The 19679-nt window shown below is 34.9% G+C and overlaps 1 protein-coding gene across 4 annotated transcripts; it reads right to left on the bottom strand.

Annotated features, from left to right (window-relative positions):
- Nucleotides 1-2219: 2219 nt before the first annotated feature.
- Nucleotides 2220-18856, bottom strand: LOC103981949 (transcription factor E2FB). Of its 4 annotated transcripts, none has more exons than XM_009398723.3 (14): nt 18515-18856; nt 7809-7998; nt 7627-7680; nt 7436-7521; nt 7233-7321; nt 7103-7157; nt 3971-4023; nt 3853-3903; nt 3714-3762; nt 3548-3613; nt 3395-3471; nt 3084-3315; nt 2937-3003; nt 2220-2506 (listed from the first exon to the last, which is right to left on the bottom strand). In XM_009398723.3, coding segments are annotated over exons 1-14 (1278 nt in total). In that variant the 5' UTR covers nt 18722-18856; the 3' UTR covers nt 2220-2504. The 4 variants fall into 4 exon arrangements, with proteins under 4 accessions (XP_009396998.1, XP_009396999.1, XP_064960480.1 ...); XM_009398724.3 differs by having other exon boundaries at nt 3084-3300; XM_065104408.1 differs by having other exon boundaries at nt 2408-2520.
- Nucleotides 18857-19679: the final 823 nt, after the last annotated feature.

Raw genomic sequence — 19679 nt, 5'->3', positions numbered from 1 at the left:
CAAATCTCAAAGATGGGATGTCTGTCATTCTTTCTCATGCAGAATTTGCCTACGACTCTCTTAACTTGTCAACAAATCTTAACCATCCTAATTTCACTTACAAATCAATCAAATGTTAGCATGGATGTGGAACAGTTTGCTGTTCATATTAAGATCATTCATGATCAAGTTGGTGAACAGTCAAGACATATAATAAAGAGTTTGAAGAAGGTGATCTTATCATGGTTTATCTTCAAAAAAAAAAAAAATCCTTCTAAGACATATAATAAATGCAAGCAAAAGAAAATCGAACCATGTTGAGTTACTAAAAAATTCGGGTCAAATGCTTTATCACATTGAGCTACCGAATGGGTTAGCAATTAGTCCAATCTTTATAATGTGACTTGGGTCCATACTATAGGGATGAGAATAAAATTTTCATAAAGCCAAATGAATTTATCACCAAGTATATGAGCTTTTCTAGAGAAGTGATTGATGTATTAGACGTTCAAAGTATTACAACAAGTCACTTGCTCAATACTTGGTACATTTCAATGAAAAAGCAATTTTGAAGATGCACGGATTTCACCTCAAGAACTAAAGAAGATTAATGAGGTGCTTTGGAAGGAGTTGACTATAATTTCTAAGTTTAATTTTTCCCAAGCTGAGGACAATAATATAGGGGCATGATCTAATTTTAGACAACTACTAATTAATTATGTTTTAGAGTCTTTGTTGTTATATATATATTTTTTATTATTTCTGAAGTCACTTTTGTTGCTTTTATTAAGAGTCTTTTAGTAAGTAGTGCATTAACTACTTGAGAATATGTATGTTGGTTGGATGTGTTTGCTATTATTGGAGAAACTCAAGGATCTTCTTTAAGCAGTATATACTTCCCATGATAATAAAAAGAAAGTTCTGTTTTGCTTTCTTCAGAAAAATTATAAATCCTTAGAAAATTCTTACTTGGATTAAGTCTCTTCTCAACCTTTCCATGATTAGAAACATCGAGTGGCATCCATTGCCTTCGATTGAGCAACATCTTTAGACATATCCTTCTTAGTCGAACTCTTTAGATTTTGACCAAAATCACAAAGCCTAACCAACATATATTAGTCGTTAATGTGTTGAATGCTCAAGCACGCTTAAGAAAATAGAAATCGAAAGTTCTACTCTCGGGAGAGTGTTTTCGTGGTTATGCCTTACGCACAGTTACCGCATTAGCGTCTCTACCTTTCAAAAGAGAGAGAGAGAGAGAGAGAGAGAGAGAAATCATCAAAGTAAGGAAAAGACAGTCAGTCGGCTAAGATCATCATGAATGACAGGAACAAATATTACTACATGGTATAGCTAGGGTGGATCCAAACTTGGGACCAAGCTGATCATCCCAGCCATGGAGGCCCAAACTTCTTTTGTTCAGCTATTTTCAGCACACTCATCATATAATGCATCTGTTGCATGAAGCAACAGCAGCAGCAACAGATCCACCAGACAACATCAGCAACAGATCCACCAGACAACATCAGCAATAAGCTTTTCTGTCAGAAGGTAATCAACCTCGGCTGCTACTCACTGACCAGCAAGCAGTAGACAAAACAAACCTTATTCACACAAGTTATGTCTGGCTGGTGAGAAAAACCAATCAACCTCGGGCTGATCTGATGGCAGACTGGAAGACATACTATTCGGCCAGACGCTCAAGCGGCATAAATGTGGCAGCAGTTAACAAAATTTTGAGCTTGATTTCAGAAAATTCGCTCTAGAAAGATCCAGCATAAGCCATTTATGCACAGATGGCAACAAAATACATTCATGAAATGCTGCATTTTCTTTCTGGACATTCTTGTTAATCTTTGTCAGCATACAAGTGTTACAAACAGCCTTCACAGCATACACCTTCAGAGCATAGAACTAAAAAGATGCCATCGATGGATTGAATATATGCAAATCCTATATTTACAATGAACTGTATTATTTTGGCTCACTGAATCACCCCATAATGTTTCGAAATGGTGTTGCCTCTCCAAGGCCCACCTAATGTGTGCAGCCCCGTAAGCGTGGATACCAAGTATTCTACATCATGATAACACATTTGAAGCACCGAATGACAATCCTGGATTTTATAAACGAGGCAACCGACTGTATCATCACATCCCAAGCCCTGCAAGGCATATAATTCTTCCGTGGCATTGGAAATTGTAAATATCCAATCGAACTGAAAGATATCAGACAACTGCTAAAACAACTATGGATTTTTTATTCGGTTAGTAATGTAAAATTAATAGGAAGAATCATATGAGATATACAAAGCTACAATGTTCGTAATCAAAAAGAAAGATGTTAAGCATTATAGAAGACATTGGGTTTCCCCCTTGATTCACCATCTTTGATGCTCTATACAAACAGGCAAGCCATCCCCCCATCCATGCACAAGAGAGCAGCCCCCAAGTCTCCAATCTGCTTTTTTGGATCTGGAAACAGTAGCGGACCTTTAAGATAGTGTAAGGATGATCTAGAGGAAATCCTGTTCGCATTATTCTATCAATCAAGGAAAATCAGGATGATTTTGAGTAGCTAAAAAATAAATATAAGAATGAACTGCAGATTTCTTGTTTCAGTCTAAACTGCCAAATTCCTTGCTTCACTTTATTGATAAGTTCACTAGCAAGAATCGCCTAGTTATTTTGCAGATACTTAGTAAACATTTTGCAAAAACAAAAGCTTTTTGATCCCAACAGTAAGTGGATGTTCATGACGGGCCATCAAATCCAAAACACCAGTGTGCGAGCATGAAGTTGACACGAACAAGGAAGATGACGATTAAAAGCTGCCACATATGAAAACTGTTTGGATACCATAACAACATTGTGCCAGCAATAATAGTTTCTTATGTCAGTATATCTGCATTAGAAAGAGAAAAATACAGGACCGAGTCCTATTTAGTTCAAGGATACATTCAGTCCTCCATGCATCTGTAATGCTAGATCTAAGATCTGAAAAAAGCCAGTAATCAGCCTCTATCTGCATGGCAAGAAATTAGTTGTCAATAAACCATAAACATGTTGGAATCTCTGATTACTAAATCACCTCTGAACACTCACATCAACATCTGATGGTACAATCTTTACTATGCCACCCATGCAATCATTGGAGATTATTGAATCTAAGAGGATCCTGGGTGGAACTGGGTCTTCAAGCTCATATCCCTGACCAGCATCTTGTTCTGTGGGCTGTAGAGATATACCATTATTACTGGAACTACTCTGAATGCACGAATCTGTTGCTGCTTCCTGTGGGCTATGATTTGAAGCACCAATTCTGTCCATGTGATTACTGCCAATTAGTAGAGAAGGCTCAATTACTATTTAAATTTGAAGTCTCAAGGATCATGGACACTAAATCAGAAAAATACCTAATTAGGAAACAATTAATTGGACCTATCGAACTTCTCAAGAAAATTTGATACCGCCTTTGTGGAAAATCTATGCCCTATTAAAAAAAGTAACGTCATCAAACCCAACCAATTATGAAAAAGTTATCACATTGCTGAATGTATCTAACTGACCTCATCAGGATCTGGAACTTCGACGCTTGTCCCATGCGGAGCTTTTATTGCAATAAGGACAGCATCCTATCCCCATCAATTAGGAATGGAATATCTTAAATTATTGATAGAAGGGTACAATTAATAGATGTAAACAGACTGAAATTCCTAAGGATCCATAGGCAACCTGGAGGCAAGGAATGCTGGTAATGTCTTCTTTGGTGAGATAGAGCCCTCTAAGCAGAGCAGACCATTAAATTTTAGGGAAAATAAAAAAAAATCCAAGCATATTATTTGGACATGGAAAGCAACAAATTGGAACCTACTTTTTGTGGTTTTCATCTTCAGTGAAGACCCACAGACTCTCTTGTATTTCTCTGCAAAAGAAATGGAAGCTAAGCCACATATGAAAGTACTACACTTCTTTTTCAGATGACAACCCACCTTATCATCTCATCCAGTCTGCAATCTTCTGAATATAGAGCTTTGACTTCAGCCTGCGACAAATTAAGATACATAATTAAACATTCTAGCCAATTTTGTATCAATAGAAATTTGTAAAATATATAACAGAGTATTGAGCCTCTTAAAATTTGTTTCACACTGTCAGCAGGCCTCAAGTGTTGTCAGCTGAGGTAATATTTAGGCATATGCCTCTTTTTAATTTCAAAAAGAAAAATAAAGAAATAAACTCCTCGTTCCACTGGAATTTAGCCAAAACCCGACCTTAGACTGGCTAGAGTCAAACATCTCAGTGATATATATCCAGCCAATGTTAAATATCAGTTATCCCAGCCCAATGCTAGCAGATATACAGCCCAGTTATTGTGGACCATTGTTCCAAAAGCCAACCGGCTCAAATGTCAGTTTTCTTTTCTAGGTTTCTTGGAAAGGAAGGAGAGAAACCTATTTCAATTTTAAGAGAAATGATAGAAGAAAAACCTACAAAGAAAAAGAAAAAGAAGAGAGGAACTCACCTACCAGAAAAAGGACCCATTTATAGAAAAAATAAGCTTACCAAAAAAGAAAGGGTGACAAAAGAACATACACAAGAACATAAAACACATCAAGGGTTGTGTAAGAAAAAAAGCCACATCCTTTAGTCCTTGCATTCCAATTGAATATATGATTGTTTCCCTCAATTACAAAACATCCAAGCTCATATCATATATTAAGTTTTTATATATTCTTTGCTGTGGTCAATTAAAGGAGGGTGGTTCATGCTGTCCTCATAGAAAGTTTAAAAGCATAAAATTCAACACTGCAATGCTGAGTAGAGTAACATTTGAATCCTCTTTGAAAAGTTACGACTGATGGGGAAGTGCTAATAGCATCACATATATATGTTAGACAACATAGTCCAAAGGAACATGCATCTCTTTACAGAGGAGTTCCTCTTGTAAGAAGTCATCTTGCACATTTTTATAGGAAGTTACCTTTGATCCCATCAAATCTTACAGATATATATACAAATTAAAAAAGAATATCTATCAATGATTGGTACATCCTTTAATTGCCTCTACAAACCTAGCATCACGGTAGTTGCTGAAAAAATATAGGACCAAGAAAAGGTTCACAAGAGACGGGTCTCATTATTGCTCCTCTATGAACATAATTATTTAGTATCCTGAGAAATTTGTCATAAGATTTTATTACTAAGCCATGTCTATCTCTTTCCAATAAATATGACCCAATTAAATATCCTCAACTATCAATTGCTAAAGAAGGCAAGGCTATGAAATTTTAAATTAATAATGTTAGATGTGCATCCTCATTTAGCTCTGCAATCACATGATCAATTAACCAGCTAGCTCAAATTGCTGGTACTAGAAACACTGCTACATGAGATCTGTTTTTTTTTTTTTTTTTCTTTTTTTGCATCTATCAATCTATTTAATCAGCCGAGGGATTTTAAACAAGAACAAATGGTGCACAGGGATGGCCAAGACTGCAATATATTAGACAAGCCAAATAGCAGGGAAAGACGGGTTGCCTTCCATCATGTCAGTGTCATCAGCAATTTTTGGATGAGCATGGAACTTCATGGTACTCATTTAGGAGTAGAGATCCTTTCTGCAAGGCAGGGTGTACATACATTTGCCTTTCACAATATAAAGGCTTTATTAAAATTGACTTTATACATGATTACACATTTATTGCATCAAGAACAATGTTCAATTTTATATGCATGCATAATGCAAAATCATAAGTCATTTGTCTTGAAGGAAACAACATGAGACTGATAAATAAGTATCAGTTGCAGCTTATGCTTGCCAAAATCTTTAAGATCATCTTCACCAAGATATGGATAAGGCTGATAATCAATGATCCTCTGACTTGCATGTGCCTTCTATTTTAATACTTAAGGTCACATAAGCTTAATTAAATTAGTTAGTAACAAAATCAAGAACAACTAAGAAAGCACAAACATGAAGCCACTAGGTCTAGGTCCATGCAAACTCTCACCCATGCCCAGAGGTCAATTCTAATTTCATTATAGTGAAAGGTCCTTCAAACCTGAAAAAGGACAATATGACCTCCCAGTTTATGCCAATAAATTTATGAACTTATGCACCAAAGATACTTTTATAAAAGGAATAAAAGCTTCTTCAATTAAGAAAATAGAAAAATATTTTGTCAATAATTTTAACAATTTTGTAATAGGAATCAAGCAAGCCATATACCAAATACTTATCAAAGGCCATACAGCATTTATCAACATTCAATTTAACATATCTTCTAGCCCATTCCTCCAAATGTGCATGGCACTCTTCGTTTATGTCAAGATATTAAGATCATTTTCAAGTTTTGTACATTGATTTCATGATTTGCAAGCATTTCCAACATTGCTTTAGCTTTTAAGCCATGACACAGATCTGAAGCATGCCAGTCCAATTATTAGTAGAAGATAGTTGTCTTTCATAAATTCACTCAACTTGAATTGGTTGAAATTATTCACTCAAAATTCAGTAAATGATTTCATATGAACTCAGAGGCACGTATCCCTGTTTTTTATCTCAATCATTACCAATTCACTGGGTTCAAGGTGCTGAAATCAATTTTTGGGTATTGAATTTAAAATCCCTTCACTAAAATTGGTCTTGTAACAACATTAAGATGTTGAACTCACTGCAGAACCTCTTGTTCAGCAAAATCATTTTGCTGAATTCATTGAATAGCAAGCCCTAATTCTAAACCCACACTCTCTTAACTAGAAGACACTCCAGTAAGCGGGTCACAGTAAGATCTGAGAACCTAGCTATCGCTGCCAAACACTAATGATAAGAAGTTCTTAAACCTGTGATATCTCGAACATCATGTTCAGCAGTTATTCTAATTTGGCTTTGAGCATGCTATCTCTTCATAAAAATCTTATCAACATCCCACTATTTCAACAAGTATACTGGTAAAATATGAAAATCCAAGACCACACTCATTTTCTCAAATGCAAAAGAAGTATGATATCGATGAGACATGTAACCAGTGTAAAGTAATAATGTGTTTAGATGCAATTTAAAAAAAAAGTGCAATAACCAGTATAGATTTGTAAGGAACGGCATTACCAAGATGACATACCTTCAACCGAGCAATTTGATCATCCAATTCTTTTGGCCTTGACATATCGATTCCCCTTATCACAACAATCTTTTATAAGCACAAAAAATTTTCAATCAAACAAAAATAAACAACGGGATTTAAAAATTACTTCCAGCGTATTTTATTCTTGAAAGTCTTTTCAATCAATCCTACTCCTTCAAGAACATTAGTTATGTCATAAATCCTCCTCTTCTGAACCTATCAAAGCAGTCAAAGAGCAATTTAATTTATTGGTAATTCGTTTCAGCTATAAGGACAAGATAAGGAACAAACTTAGAAAGCCTAGATTATTTGCAAATAATAGAGTTGAACCTCCAATGTTTCTGCAGCAGTGTTCAAATCAAGACTCCCATCCTTGGCTTTATGTAGCAGATCAATGAATTTCTTTGTTAGCAAGCCTGACAAACCACAACAAGCTTATTTAACATGAAAAGTTACAAGGGAAAGTAGCTTAAAGAAAATGGAATTTATTAACACCATAATGAACAAATAAGAAGTATTACCTAGAGAACTATCATAACGACAGCTGTTAGAAGCTAAAGGATTTAAATGGGTACCTGAAATGAAGTAGCATCACAAATCAAATCATTCTCCAATTTAAAAGGCATTACCAACAACTGGTTATAAACACTACATGTGTATCTAATATCATACAGTAGATGAATGAAATGACCACCAGAGTTACCATCAGTTGATCCTGAAGTATGCAGCTCAAGATGTTTACTCTTTAGCTTGGTTTTCCTTTGCCGTTTAATAGCAATTCCCAACCCAGTTGGAATTGTACTACCATTAAATTCCTCCTTAAGTGCCTGATTGATTGCTCCATCAGCACTCTGAATGTCTTTCTTTTCTGCCTCATGCATTTCCTTTTTGTTCTGCACAAATGTACTCCAGACTGTAATAGATCAATCAGGTTTGAAAAAAAGAATAACTTAAGCTTATGAAGAAATTTCAGAAGCTCTGGTATATGAACCTCACAGTTAGCATTCTAATGAGAAAGTCTAACAAAATCTCTCATAATAACTAAGTGCGAGTGATACTAAAAAAGCAGAATTTTCGAATGGCCAGAGAACAAGTTCCACAGACACAAAAGGTGGGACTAATAATTAAAAACATTAAATAATTATTTATACTCAAAAGATAAAGAAATTAATATCTAATATACCAGCATGGCTTTAAGTTTTGACTGGACCGGTCTCTACGATCGGTAATTTCCAGTTCAATCGCAAATTGATGTGTATACCAGACGATTTTGTCCATATTGATGCATACCAAGTATACCAGACAGTACATATGTAAATAAGTAGTAAGCATATCGCCCAGTTCCCACACCCCATCAACCCTGGCTTACTGCATATTTCGCACCCTCTATCAACCCTTTCCAATGCAATTTCATAACATTTTTTCACCAGCACCCTCAATTCTCCTCTTTTCATGGTCATTGTCCCTTTTTCAAATTTCTCAAAGTGGGAATAGATTTAGATCCTTTCTTTCTTGCTAAAGTGTAGACTTCTCTGCAATCAATTCTTCTCTCCAAATCAAGGTAAATCTAAACCTTGTCATCTTGTTCTGATGCTTACTTTTCTTGCTTAAGACTTGCTAAGACATATTGCTTGGATTGCACACTCCACATTTTATAGTTAAACCTTTTGCTTTAAAGCACATGCCATAGGTTGATTGTTCATTCTAAACATGCTCAAGATCTAAGCTTGATCTGCAAGGATAGAACTAAGCTAGATTTGCACAGATCTAGCCTAATACCACATTGATTCAGGCTACATTTACGTAAATCTAGAACAGGCCCACGCTAAACCAATCTAGATCCATGTGGATCCTCCATGGTTGTGCTTGGGTCTTCATCTATGTATATAAAGGTTAGACCTGGATAAATCCAACCTTAACGGATGCCGAACTACTATATATCAACATAAAATGGAGTTCATATTTCAACTCTCATGTGTACATTTTACAAGCAATATGAAGTTGGATTTTAATCCTAAATAAAATCTTTTGTGTAGACCAAAAAAGATAACACTGTGACATAGATTTCTTAGCCATATTAGTTATAGAAACATATATACATTGAAGATGTGAAAATTTGAATCTTCGCTTCCTTCTGATCTGAAAAATTTTCCTCGTAAACTTGTTGGCCAATGATTGAGAAAATGATGTTAGAGGCTTCCAGTAGCAAATGTTGTCCTTTCCTCAGAGCTTTAAAAAAAAAGATGCCTTTCCTAAGACTGAAGTTGTTTTTTATGAAAAATTATGGCTCTCAGCAGTAGCTTCAATTGTTACACATAAAAAGTCTATATAGTTATCACATCACCAGCTGATGGATCAAACTTGGTGGAAGAGCAACAAGACAAGTGCTATCTAATCTAAGTATCCCAGTTTCAGTTGTTTTGAATCTTTAGCAGTTCAGTCAGCTGCAGGTAGGTAATCTAGAAAGGCAGAAAAAGTGGTTCATTGCATAGTTAGTTATTTCGCAAACAATTATTCTCAAAGTAGAGTTAACAATTTATCCGCCTGTCTTTCCCTTTAGTTCTCTTGTGTCATAATTTATTCTTTTAATGGACAGCAATCCAAAGTAAAAAATTCTGGTTTTTCTATGTATAAGTAGATTCTAAAAGCATTCCTATTGCAAAAGCACCTGCTAATAAATGTCACAGATGATGTCAGCATCTAAAGAGGGGGAAATGCCAATTATAAATCTTAAATTACTCGCCACAAAGCCAACCATGTTGTAAGTTGTGTTAGGTCAATGCTTTCGAGAAAAATAGAAAAAAAAAAAAACACTGCACTCAAAATCATCATAGCAGGTTATACATTGGTAGTGTGTTATGCACATACAACCAATAAGCACATTTGGAGTTTAAAGATTGATCATTGATAAATGTGAAAGCAAATAGTATATAGAATTATGGGAGAAAAGAAGAAAGTAAACATAGTGAAAAGGATTTCACGGGCTTTCATAACCACTTGGCTACTAGCACTAAACTAATACATCTCGTAGTGGACAACTTGTTTAAATTGATGTCAAACAGGTTTGTGCCTATGAATGTTCAATTTAGCTCAAAATGATTTTTAATTAAATTAGTTTTTAACAGGTGAATAACTGTTCAATAATTGAGCCATCCATCTTACTGAAGTTCAATTATCATTCAATATTCATACTATCGTGTACTAAACTAATACATCTCATAGTGGACATCTTGTTTAAATTGATGCCAAACAGGTTTATGCCTATGAATGTTCAATTTAGCTCAAAATTATTTTTAATTAAATTAGTTTTTAACAGGTGAATAACTGTTCAATAATTGAGCCATTAATCTTACTGAAGTTCAATTATCATTCAATATTCATACTATCGTGTCATCCATCCTACTGACGTTCAATAATTGTTCGTTGCTATTCGGTCCACTTAAAATTGCATGTCATGACTCTTATATTTAAGTCAGATGAGAAAGAAAAGTTTACTTGAATGAGAAAAGGCTTGTTCATTCATGTAAATGCAAAAATCACAAAAAAGACAAGAGTAGAATTGGTAGAAAACTAAGACGAGGTTTATAAAGATTTAAGCTAATAAAAAAAGCACAAAGTTTCTTTTAGACTTCAAAAAGAAAGTATAGATTCAAGGAAGGAGACAAGGGGAAAATCCAAAACATTTTAAAAGCCTTCTGTGATAAGCGACTCAATACATGACTGGTTACCTAAAATTAGCCATCTTGTTGTAGCTAAACAAACTCAAAGGACTTACATGCACTAAGACTTAAGATTACAAAGACCAATATGGAAATTAACACATAATGACAATGATCTGAGGCTACAATACTATAACACCCTGTTAAAATGATCATCTTGTTTATTCTATAGTATGCAAGATCAATAGCAATATTATATTCAGTTAGGAACGATATGATCAAGATAGGTAGGATCGATTAGATAAAATCAATGGGGTTGGAATTGACTAACAAAATAATTTTAAAAATTAACAAAATATTGAAATTCAAATTAAGATCTGAGAAAAAATTGAAGATATGTACGTTTCTAAGGTCTTTTATATGCATATTTCATAAAACATCTAAATTTGTTAAAACATATATAACCAAAAAATGACAGTAAAATATAATAACATAAAATATTTATGATATTAGAATATAAATACTAAATATATATGACAAAGATACCAATGAAGTAAATAACTATTATATATGTCATAAAAAAAAGCATAACACTCATCCACATGTAGCTCTGCAGATGTGATAGACCCATTGTTTTCTCAAGGCTTCTCCGGTCACCATGTTTTCTTCTTTTCCAACCAGTCACCATGTGAGTGAGGCATTAGTAATGCATAAATAAAAAAGAAAACTTTATTCGGTGTGAGTGCCCATGAAATTTGAGATTAATTGTGAATATCACGACACCTTCCTTCTTTGTTATAGTGAATCTATTTCCTCATGGGATAAGTGCGACATTTTGTTCTCACATTTCCTCTCCTGATATATCATTTTTCTCTCTGCTTTCCTGGTAATGAATGATGAGATCATCATTGTAACATTGGTGACCAATGCAATGGTTGTAAACTTGTAATGTAACATTGTAACAGTGTTTTCTCTGTTTCACAGTCATAGGTCTTCAACTACAATTTTTCAGTCATGGCTTCCCTTATTTAAATCTTTCCATCAACTATTCTTCACTGTCTTCTTTTAGTGTTGTCAAATAAAGGATTGGCCAAAATCAACCAACTCCGGTGGGGTTTGAACAATTATAGTCAATCCCAACCAAATTCTGACTCTAAGGAAGAAAAAACTATAAAAAATGAATCAGTCCTAGAGAATAGCAATACAGATTAGAGAGTTCATATCAGAATTGTTCAATACCATGAATATAATTGATTCCACTCGAGAAAAAAGCACAAATCAATCAAAACATTAAATAATTAATTAAAATTTATATCCACTAAAGCATTACATCTCACTCTAAGAACTTTCACAAAGCAAGCATACACCAAGCTTGTGTTGCTCAAGATCAGCAAAGGGAATTTCAAGTGTAGATATGGATTGCTTGACATAGTTGATACCTTGATCTAAGATTTGGGAATACAAACTAAAAGGAAGAAAATCTAGAACAAAATATTAAAGATCCAAAAATATTCTTAAGCTAATAACATTTCTTATTCTTTTCGTCTGTTATCTTTTCTCTTCTTTTTTGTTCTTCTCTTCTTTTCTTCCTTCTACTCCTAAGGCATACCATCAAGCAAGAAAGTATTGGGACTTAGAAAGTCGCAAAACTACCCTCTTCCTGCTACCCTTTCTTCTTTCCTCATCTTCTATGCCTCTGACTATAGGATGCTTGTTACTAATTCTCTTTTCAGCCAAGTCTAACTACGCATATTTCACTCCAATACCTATGTCATGTCATGTGGACACTAGTATAGTACTATAAGAACTCCCAGCAACATCAACCAAGTTGACCTATAAATTTTGCATTGAAAGTTCAATGGCTTTAACTTGATCATGCTCATAATCTTCTTGAATATTTTCCATAATAAGTTACAAAAGCTCCCAACTTGAGAAGGATGTAGAAGATTGAGTAAAATCCTTGATTGACTACAGAAACTAATGCCAAGTCCTTGTAAGAATCAGTGATTTAAAAAGCACTAAACGTCAAAATGCGCTAAGATCTCAAAATGCTCGAGGCACTAGGTGCTTGCCCGAGCGAAGCGAGATGCTTTGAAATATTAAAATATAAAAAATAAATAATACAATTGATAAATATGATTATATAAATAAAAATATGACATTAAATTAAAAAGATCCAAGGTACGAAGTCACATTATCTATCTTCTAATAACAAAAATGTCAAAAGACTCAAAACAATAAAGTTATACAGCAAATTCAATCATCATTATAATCAACATCGTCATTCTCAAACATATCATCATCTTTCTTTTCCTCACGTCCATCTTCATCAAAATAGGTTTCCTCCTCTTCGACAATGGCAGGAGATAAACCTGAGGCTTTTGTACTCATTTTTGCCTTCGTCATTTGTCTTGTATATGTTTGTAATTCTTCAACACCCGAGACTCTTGTCTCCCCATGTCAAGCTGTCATCTTCAAATATAAGCTCATCTTCAATATCTTACAAGTTCGCACTCATTTCCCCCACCAACCACTCATTTGAATCATCAATGTCTTGTAATGAGATTGAATCAATGTTATTTTACACATCATGATAAGCCTTCAATGCTTGTTTATACTTTATATAAATCAATAATTTACAAACACTAAGGGCCAAAAGGTACCAAGATCCCAAAATGCTCGAGGTGGTAGGTGCTCACCCGAGCAAAACGAGGCACTCTAAAATATTAAAACATAAAAATATATAATATAATTGATAAATATGATTATATAAATTAAAATATGACATTAAATTAAAAAGATCTAAAACATCAAGTCACATTATCTATCTTCTAATAACAAAAATGTTAAAAGACTCAAAATAATAATTTTATGCATCAAATTCAATCATTATCATAATCAACATCGTCAATCTTAAACATATCATCATCTTTCTCTTCCTCTCATCCATATTCATCAAAATATATTTCCTTATCTTCGACAATAGCAAAAGATGAGCTTGAGTCTTTTACACTCATTTTTTCCATCGTCATCAATCTTGTACATGATTATAATTCTCCAACACCTAAGACTCGTGTCACATCTCTCCATGTCAAACTATCATCTTTAAATACAAGTTTATCTTTAGCATTTTACAAGTTCGCACTCATTTCCTCCACCAACCACTCATTTGATTCATCAATACCTTGCAATGAGATTAGATCAATGTTATTTCACAAATCATGACGAGCCTTCAATGCTTGATTATACTTTATATAAACAAGATCATGTAATCATTGATGCTCTAACCGATTTCTTCTCTTTGTGTGAATCTATCATGTCATTTAATTTAAAAATATATTAATATATTTATTAAAAAAGAATAGATTAATTGAAACAAAAATATTTTGTGATCCTTACATGCTCAAAGACACTCTAATTTCGCTCACAACTCGTAGCACTACATGTCAAACTAAGACTTTTGATAGCCAATTACGACAAGTTCAGGGCAGAATTTCTAAATAGACTCCATCATTCAACTGCAAAATTTACTTTATTATTAACAATAACATACTATATATGAAATTAATTATACAAATTTATTAATATCTGAGGATGTAGTTATCCTAGATCGAGCTGCTATTAGAATTCCAAAAAGACCATCAGCATTCTTACATAAATATAATTCGTGTATGATCTTATCTTGCACTTCAAGGCTTGGAATCAATCTTGCAATGCACTTATATAACTCATTTATAACTTCTACATCATGGAGGTGTTCTTATAAAAGAATTATGAGTTCAAATAATACCCTACTGCATATAATGAACGATGAAGTTGACAATTCCATCTTTCATCAATGATTGCAAATATTTTCTTATATTTTTGTTCATTTCCATCAAAAGACTTTTGAATCATCTCTTTTGCTATATATGTAGCCTCATAAATATAACTCATTGCAGGCGTCTTTTTATTACCTGTCAACTGAAAGACTCGAGTAAGAGAGCTTATTACCTTTAATGTATAAATTATAAGATTCCAAAAGGATGACATTAAGATGATATCACCGGCCCTCTTACCTTTCGCTTCTTTTACTCATTTGCTTGTCACTCATTTCTCCGAGATAAACATGATTCTTATATTATGTTTTTGATGATGCACGCTCTGTAATCTCAAGAAGTAGCAAATTGGATGACACTATATCTCACCAATTCCTTATTGCCTATAAATTCTCTTATCATATTTTAAGTTCCAGTATGATTATAGAGAAATCCAACGACAAAGATTATCCTTTTTAAAGTCTTCTTCATGTTAGGAATCCTTCCAATATCCTCCAACATCAAATCAATACAATGTGTCGTACATAGAGTCTAATATAAATGTTGTCTTTTTGCTTCAGGTAATTTACCTAAGACAAAGGATAACAAAATTAATAAGACTTAAGAGTCACATAATTCTTCCATTTAAGTTGGAGACATATGTAATTAAAAGATTAAAAAATTCAAAAGATACACCTTACTAGCTAACACATAGTTGCTTTCGTTGTCGTTTATAACTTAGACAACATTTTGTTCACCAATTTCCTCCACAAACTTGTCAAGCAACTCATATATCTTTTTTCCAAATTTCATAGAAGATGATACATTTATTGACTTCACAAATATGGTTCCTAAAGAACAATTGACCATGAAATTAATTATACTCCTATGTCTCCTGTCGATCCAAGCATCTGACTAATAAAGCAACCTTACTTTACCCATGATTCTTTGTAGCCCTTTAATAAGTCATTTGTATAATCCAACTCTTTTTTTAGTAATAAAACTCACAACTCATAATAACTTGAAGGTTTTAATCCCCCACCATATATTTCAATAAGTTCAATCATCTCTTTAAAATTGTATAAACAATAAGTACTAAGGGGAAGGCTAGCTTGATAAAAAAAGACGAGCAATATACTGAATTGTTCTTCTCCTTATTTCCTTATTATAAGCATCACTTATAGTTGTTTGTCTTAATTTTACTCTTGTTTGCCCTTGTTACTTCTGTGATCCTTGATACATATATAAGTCCATCGATCCCCTTTTACCCTTCTTAAGAACCATGACTTCTTTTCCTTTTTTGTCATATACTCTTTTCCCACTTAAATTAACACTTTTTGAATAATCTTCTTCGTTATCTCTAATATGTTCAACATTCATTTGCATCTTTTTTTCAGTTAATAAGTCAGCAACTCTTTTTTTACATCAAGTGGACACTTCTTGCATGTTGATGCATTCTTGAAGTTCCCTACTTGATGTTACTTTACACAAAAAATACCACCTTCTAGCAGTCTTATCACAAAAGATGCAAGTACTACATTAGGATCCTTTAGATAATTGTATTTCCAAGCAGGATCCTTTCTTGAATTTTTTTATGAATCTTCTAAATTTCTTTGTACACTTGCCATTAATCCTCAAACCCTAATAACAATTTTAAATAAATAGAGATTAACAGTGTTAAAATCTAAATAGGGACTAATATATGATAACGGTAGTTAACAATCTATTATTAATAGTAGATTATCTATTGTTAACAGTAGTTAGAGGGGGAGAAAAGAGTTATCTACTGTTAACAACAATTAAAGGGGAAGAAAAGAGTCACCGATAGTAGAAAGTGGGGAAGGAGAGGGTAGCGATGGCGGAGGAACTTTCAAATGATGGTGGCGGCGATGGAGGAAGCTACGGATGACAGCAGCAACGACAAAGGAAGCTTTGGATGACTACAACAACGACGAAGGAAGCTATGGACGACAGCAGCGATGGCAGTGGCGGAAGCTATTAACGCTGACGTCATGGACGGAGGAAGCTTCAGAGGTGTTTATCAGTGGCGGAGGAAGCTACAGTCCTCTCCCTCGACGGTGGAAGGAGCTACACATAGAAGCAACAACGATAGAAGAAACTGTGTATGAAAGCTAGCTTGTCAGACCCGTTCGTTGCCAACAAAGGAAGCGTCGATCGTATGTGTCGACGATGGAGATAGCAGCAGAGGAAGCATCAGCGGCAGAGGCAATAGTTACGCTAGGGTTTATGGCCCGGGGTCGCACAAGGGGGCGGGGTGGTGGGTTTTGTAGGTATAGTAATAGTATGTGGCTTAGTTGGTTCAATCGAACCAACTAGCTACTGTTCAATCGAACCAGACTTAATAGTTTGGTTCGATTGCTTCGTTTGAACCGAGGGCTCACCCGAGGCACCCAGTGCTTGGATTCAACCAAGCGCCCAGGTGGCACTTCACCGAAGCACGTCGCTTAGTCGAGGCCTAAAGGGCTCAGGCCTCACCTCACCCTAGCACTCGAGCACCTATTTAAACCCCTGGTAAGAATTGATGTGAAGTTGTAGACATGGAAAATTTGAACATGAGAGAGATTTTTATAAAACCTCTAACACTAACTAGTGGTACCACAACAAACTTATATAGTCAAGTAGTGACCTTCTATAATATCGAGTAATTATTAAAAGAGTGTGGGTACTAAAAAAGAAGTTTCGAGTAGCTAATAATTAACTTATATTCTATCATATCACTGCAGCCACAATTGCATAAGCTATTAGATTTAATTAGTTGGTCTTTTAGATGAAGTCGTAGGTTCTTAGTTTTCACAAAACATGGCTAACAAGTCAACCATGTCTAAGATATAAAAGGGCAGACCAGTGAATGTCAAAAAGGCACAACCTTAAACAGCACCAAAGCTCACACTCTCAATTAGTTCAAAATATGCTTTCAGAATTACATTCATAGGTACATCATGATTAGTTTTTAGATATAAGCTTTGACCAATAAAACAAATATCTTCACATTTTACCCCCAAAAAAAACAAATATGTCAATGATTCCTATAACCAAAAGCAGAAATAAGAAGTGTTTGCAAGTATCACTTTGATATGAATATTGCATGTCAACTCATGAGTGCTACGGTGCACTTTTTATACCACTCGCTTTAAGGTTTTAAATACAATCAAATACAGGTTGCGACAATATGTTGAACGAGTAGATACCAACATGCACCATCTGTATCACTGACAAGAATCATAAAAAATTGTTTACCAAGTGGTACAAAGGTATATAATCTGTTACCGGTGCTTGGTGACCAATAAATACCAGTGGATATGTAAAGGTCGAACCACTATTACAAACAGACTCTCTCTCAGGGATCAAGAATTAAACAAACAATTATCTATTCCATCAGATAATAAGTCAATTGGATATTTTGAAAGTTACTAAGACACTCTAAGACCTCTATAGCCTGGCACTCAATGCTGAACTCGGAAAGTCCATGATTCTGTATCTGGGACTGTTTTGTCAAAGACTTGACTCCAATATTACTTTATCTTTGACACATTCATGTAATAACTCGAATCTAATAGAACTTTTACAATGATCCAAAAGTATGTTTTCACCTTACTTTGTCCTTGAAGTTCATATGATATTTGATGATAAACGTTAACCTTATGCATAACCAAATTTAATAAACTATCTGATCTTTCAACAAAAGGGGGCAATAAGGATCTTCACCAATATTATATTTACCATACAATGAATCTAGAGTATGATACTAGGGAGTACAGAACTCGTAGAAACTAAAGAGCATACTGCAATCAATAAAAACAAAGTGAAAACGAATCAACGATATCACAAAGAAAGACAAGCTGCTTCTATGTCAAGGAAATTGAAAAAAGGCAATAGTGGACATGTCGATCACAGTAGCGAGCCAGGGGCAGAGATTGGTTGGGATCACTCACGGGCGTGTCGGGAGGAGGGATCTTATCGTTTTCCGCGGCTCCTGGTGGAGATCGGCCGAGGAACAGGTGAGGGCGATCTACGGAGGTGGAGGGGCAGGCGAAGCGGCGGTTGGCGGCCGCCGCGGCGGGAGAGGAGGGCGGGAGGGCGATGTGGGAACGGCGGAGCAGTGGCGGTGGGAGCTTGACGGAGTCCTCGGCGCTTGACATGGCGATCCGATGAGAAGGAGCGTAGAGAAAGGGGGGAGGCGGTAGGGTTTTGAAAGAAGGGAATAAAAAGAGTTAGAGAAGACGACGTCGAGGGGCGAGGGAGGAGAGAGGGAAAATTGAGATTGACGGGAGCAACTTTTTGGTTTTTTGTTTTCTGCTTCTTCGGTTTATATTTATATACTTAAAAAACAATATATATATATATATATATGTATTACCTTTATAATCCTAGGTGGCTCTCTCGAGAACCTGAAACGTGGGGCCGACAAGTAGTAGTAGAACGCGGCTTTCGTGTGGAAACCATTGCACGTGTACAATGACAGTCCACGTGTACGTCCTCCTCTTTGTTGTGCGCCAGAATCATCGGTGGAAGAACAATAGGAATCCTCCGTGTCTGGGTCAACGTGTCTCGCTATTGGACCAGCATTAGAGACGTACGGTTGACATCAGCCATCATAATTTTCCCATTCTTTGTCAATTTTTTTTATCTAAAGAAAACAAAAATTATAACTAACTTTAGCTTGCATTGACATACAAAATCTACAATCGTAGCCCACCATGTTGATTTCGATAAGCATGTAATATATTTTTCACTTAAATCTACAACTTAGTTATATAACAAACAATCTAAAAAATATAAAAATAATTATCATTTTCGTAACCCCAATGATCAAATTGAATCTGTGTGGTGCAAAGTCATCGCCCTCACCAATGATAATGGTATTGTTTTCAGCATCCACCCTAAGGGGACCGAAGGGAATGGGTCTCAGATCTCTGTCTCAATGATGAATCATCTTTTCGATCTATTTTGTGTGTGAGGACTCTTTTTTTTTTTTCTTCCTTAACAGGTACTAATTTCCACCTCAAAGATCAAAGGAATCAAATTCATTTTTAGGGATGCAACAAATTCTTCTCCCTTTTTTTGCCCTACAATTGGAAAACACTAACCAACATTCGA

This window comes from Musa acuminata, chromosome BXJ2-4 (genome assembly GCF_036884655.1).
Source record: "Musa acuminata AAA Group cultivar baxijiao chromosome BXJ2-4, Cavendish_Baxijiao_AAA, whole genome shotgun sequence".
Lineage (NCBI taxonomy): Eukaryota > Viridiplantae > Streptophyta > Magnoliopsida > Zingiberales > Musaceae > Musa > Musa acuminata.
The sequence above is the reverse complement of the archived record's forward strand: the minus strand, read 5'-3'. Positions and strand labels throughout refer to the sequence as shown.

Bases quoted from the DNA above. Each gene is read 5' to 3' on its own strand.
- LOC103981949 (XM_009398723.3), bottom strand. From the start codon at position 18,721: ATGTCAAGCGCCGAGGACTCCGTCAAGCTCCCACCGCCACTGCTCCGC. The intron at 7,158-7,232 runs GTAATTTTTAAA...TGTTGTGATAAG, and splicing joins AAGAATAAAATACGCTGGAA to GGGAATCGATATGTCAAGGC. The intron at 3,763-3,852 runs GTAGGTTCCAAT...TGCTCTGCTTAG, and splicing joins GAAGATGAAAACCACAAAAA to AGGGCTCTATCTCACCAAAG.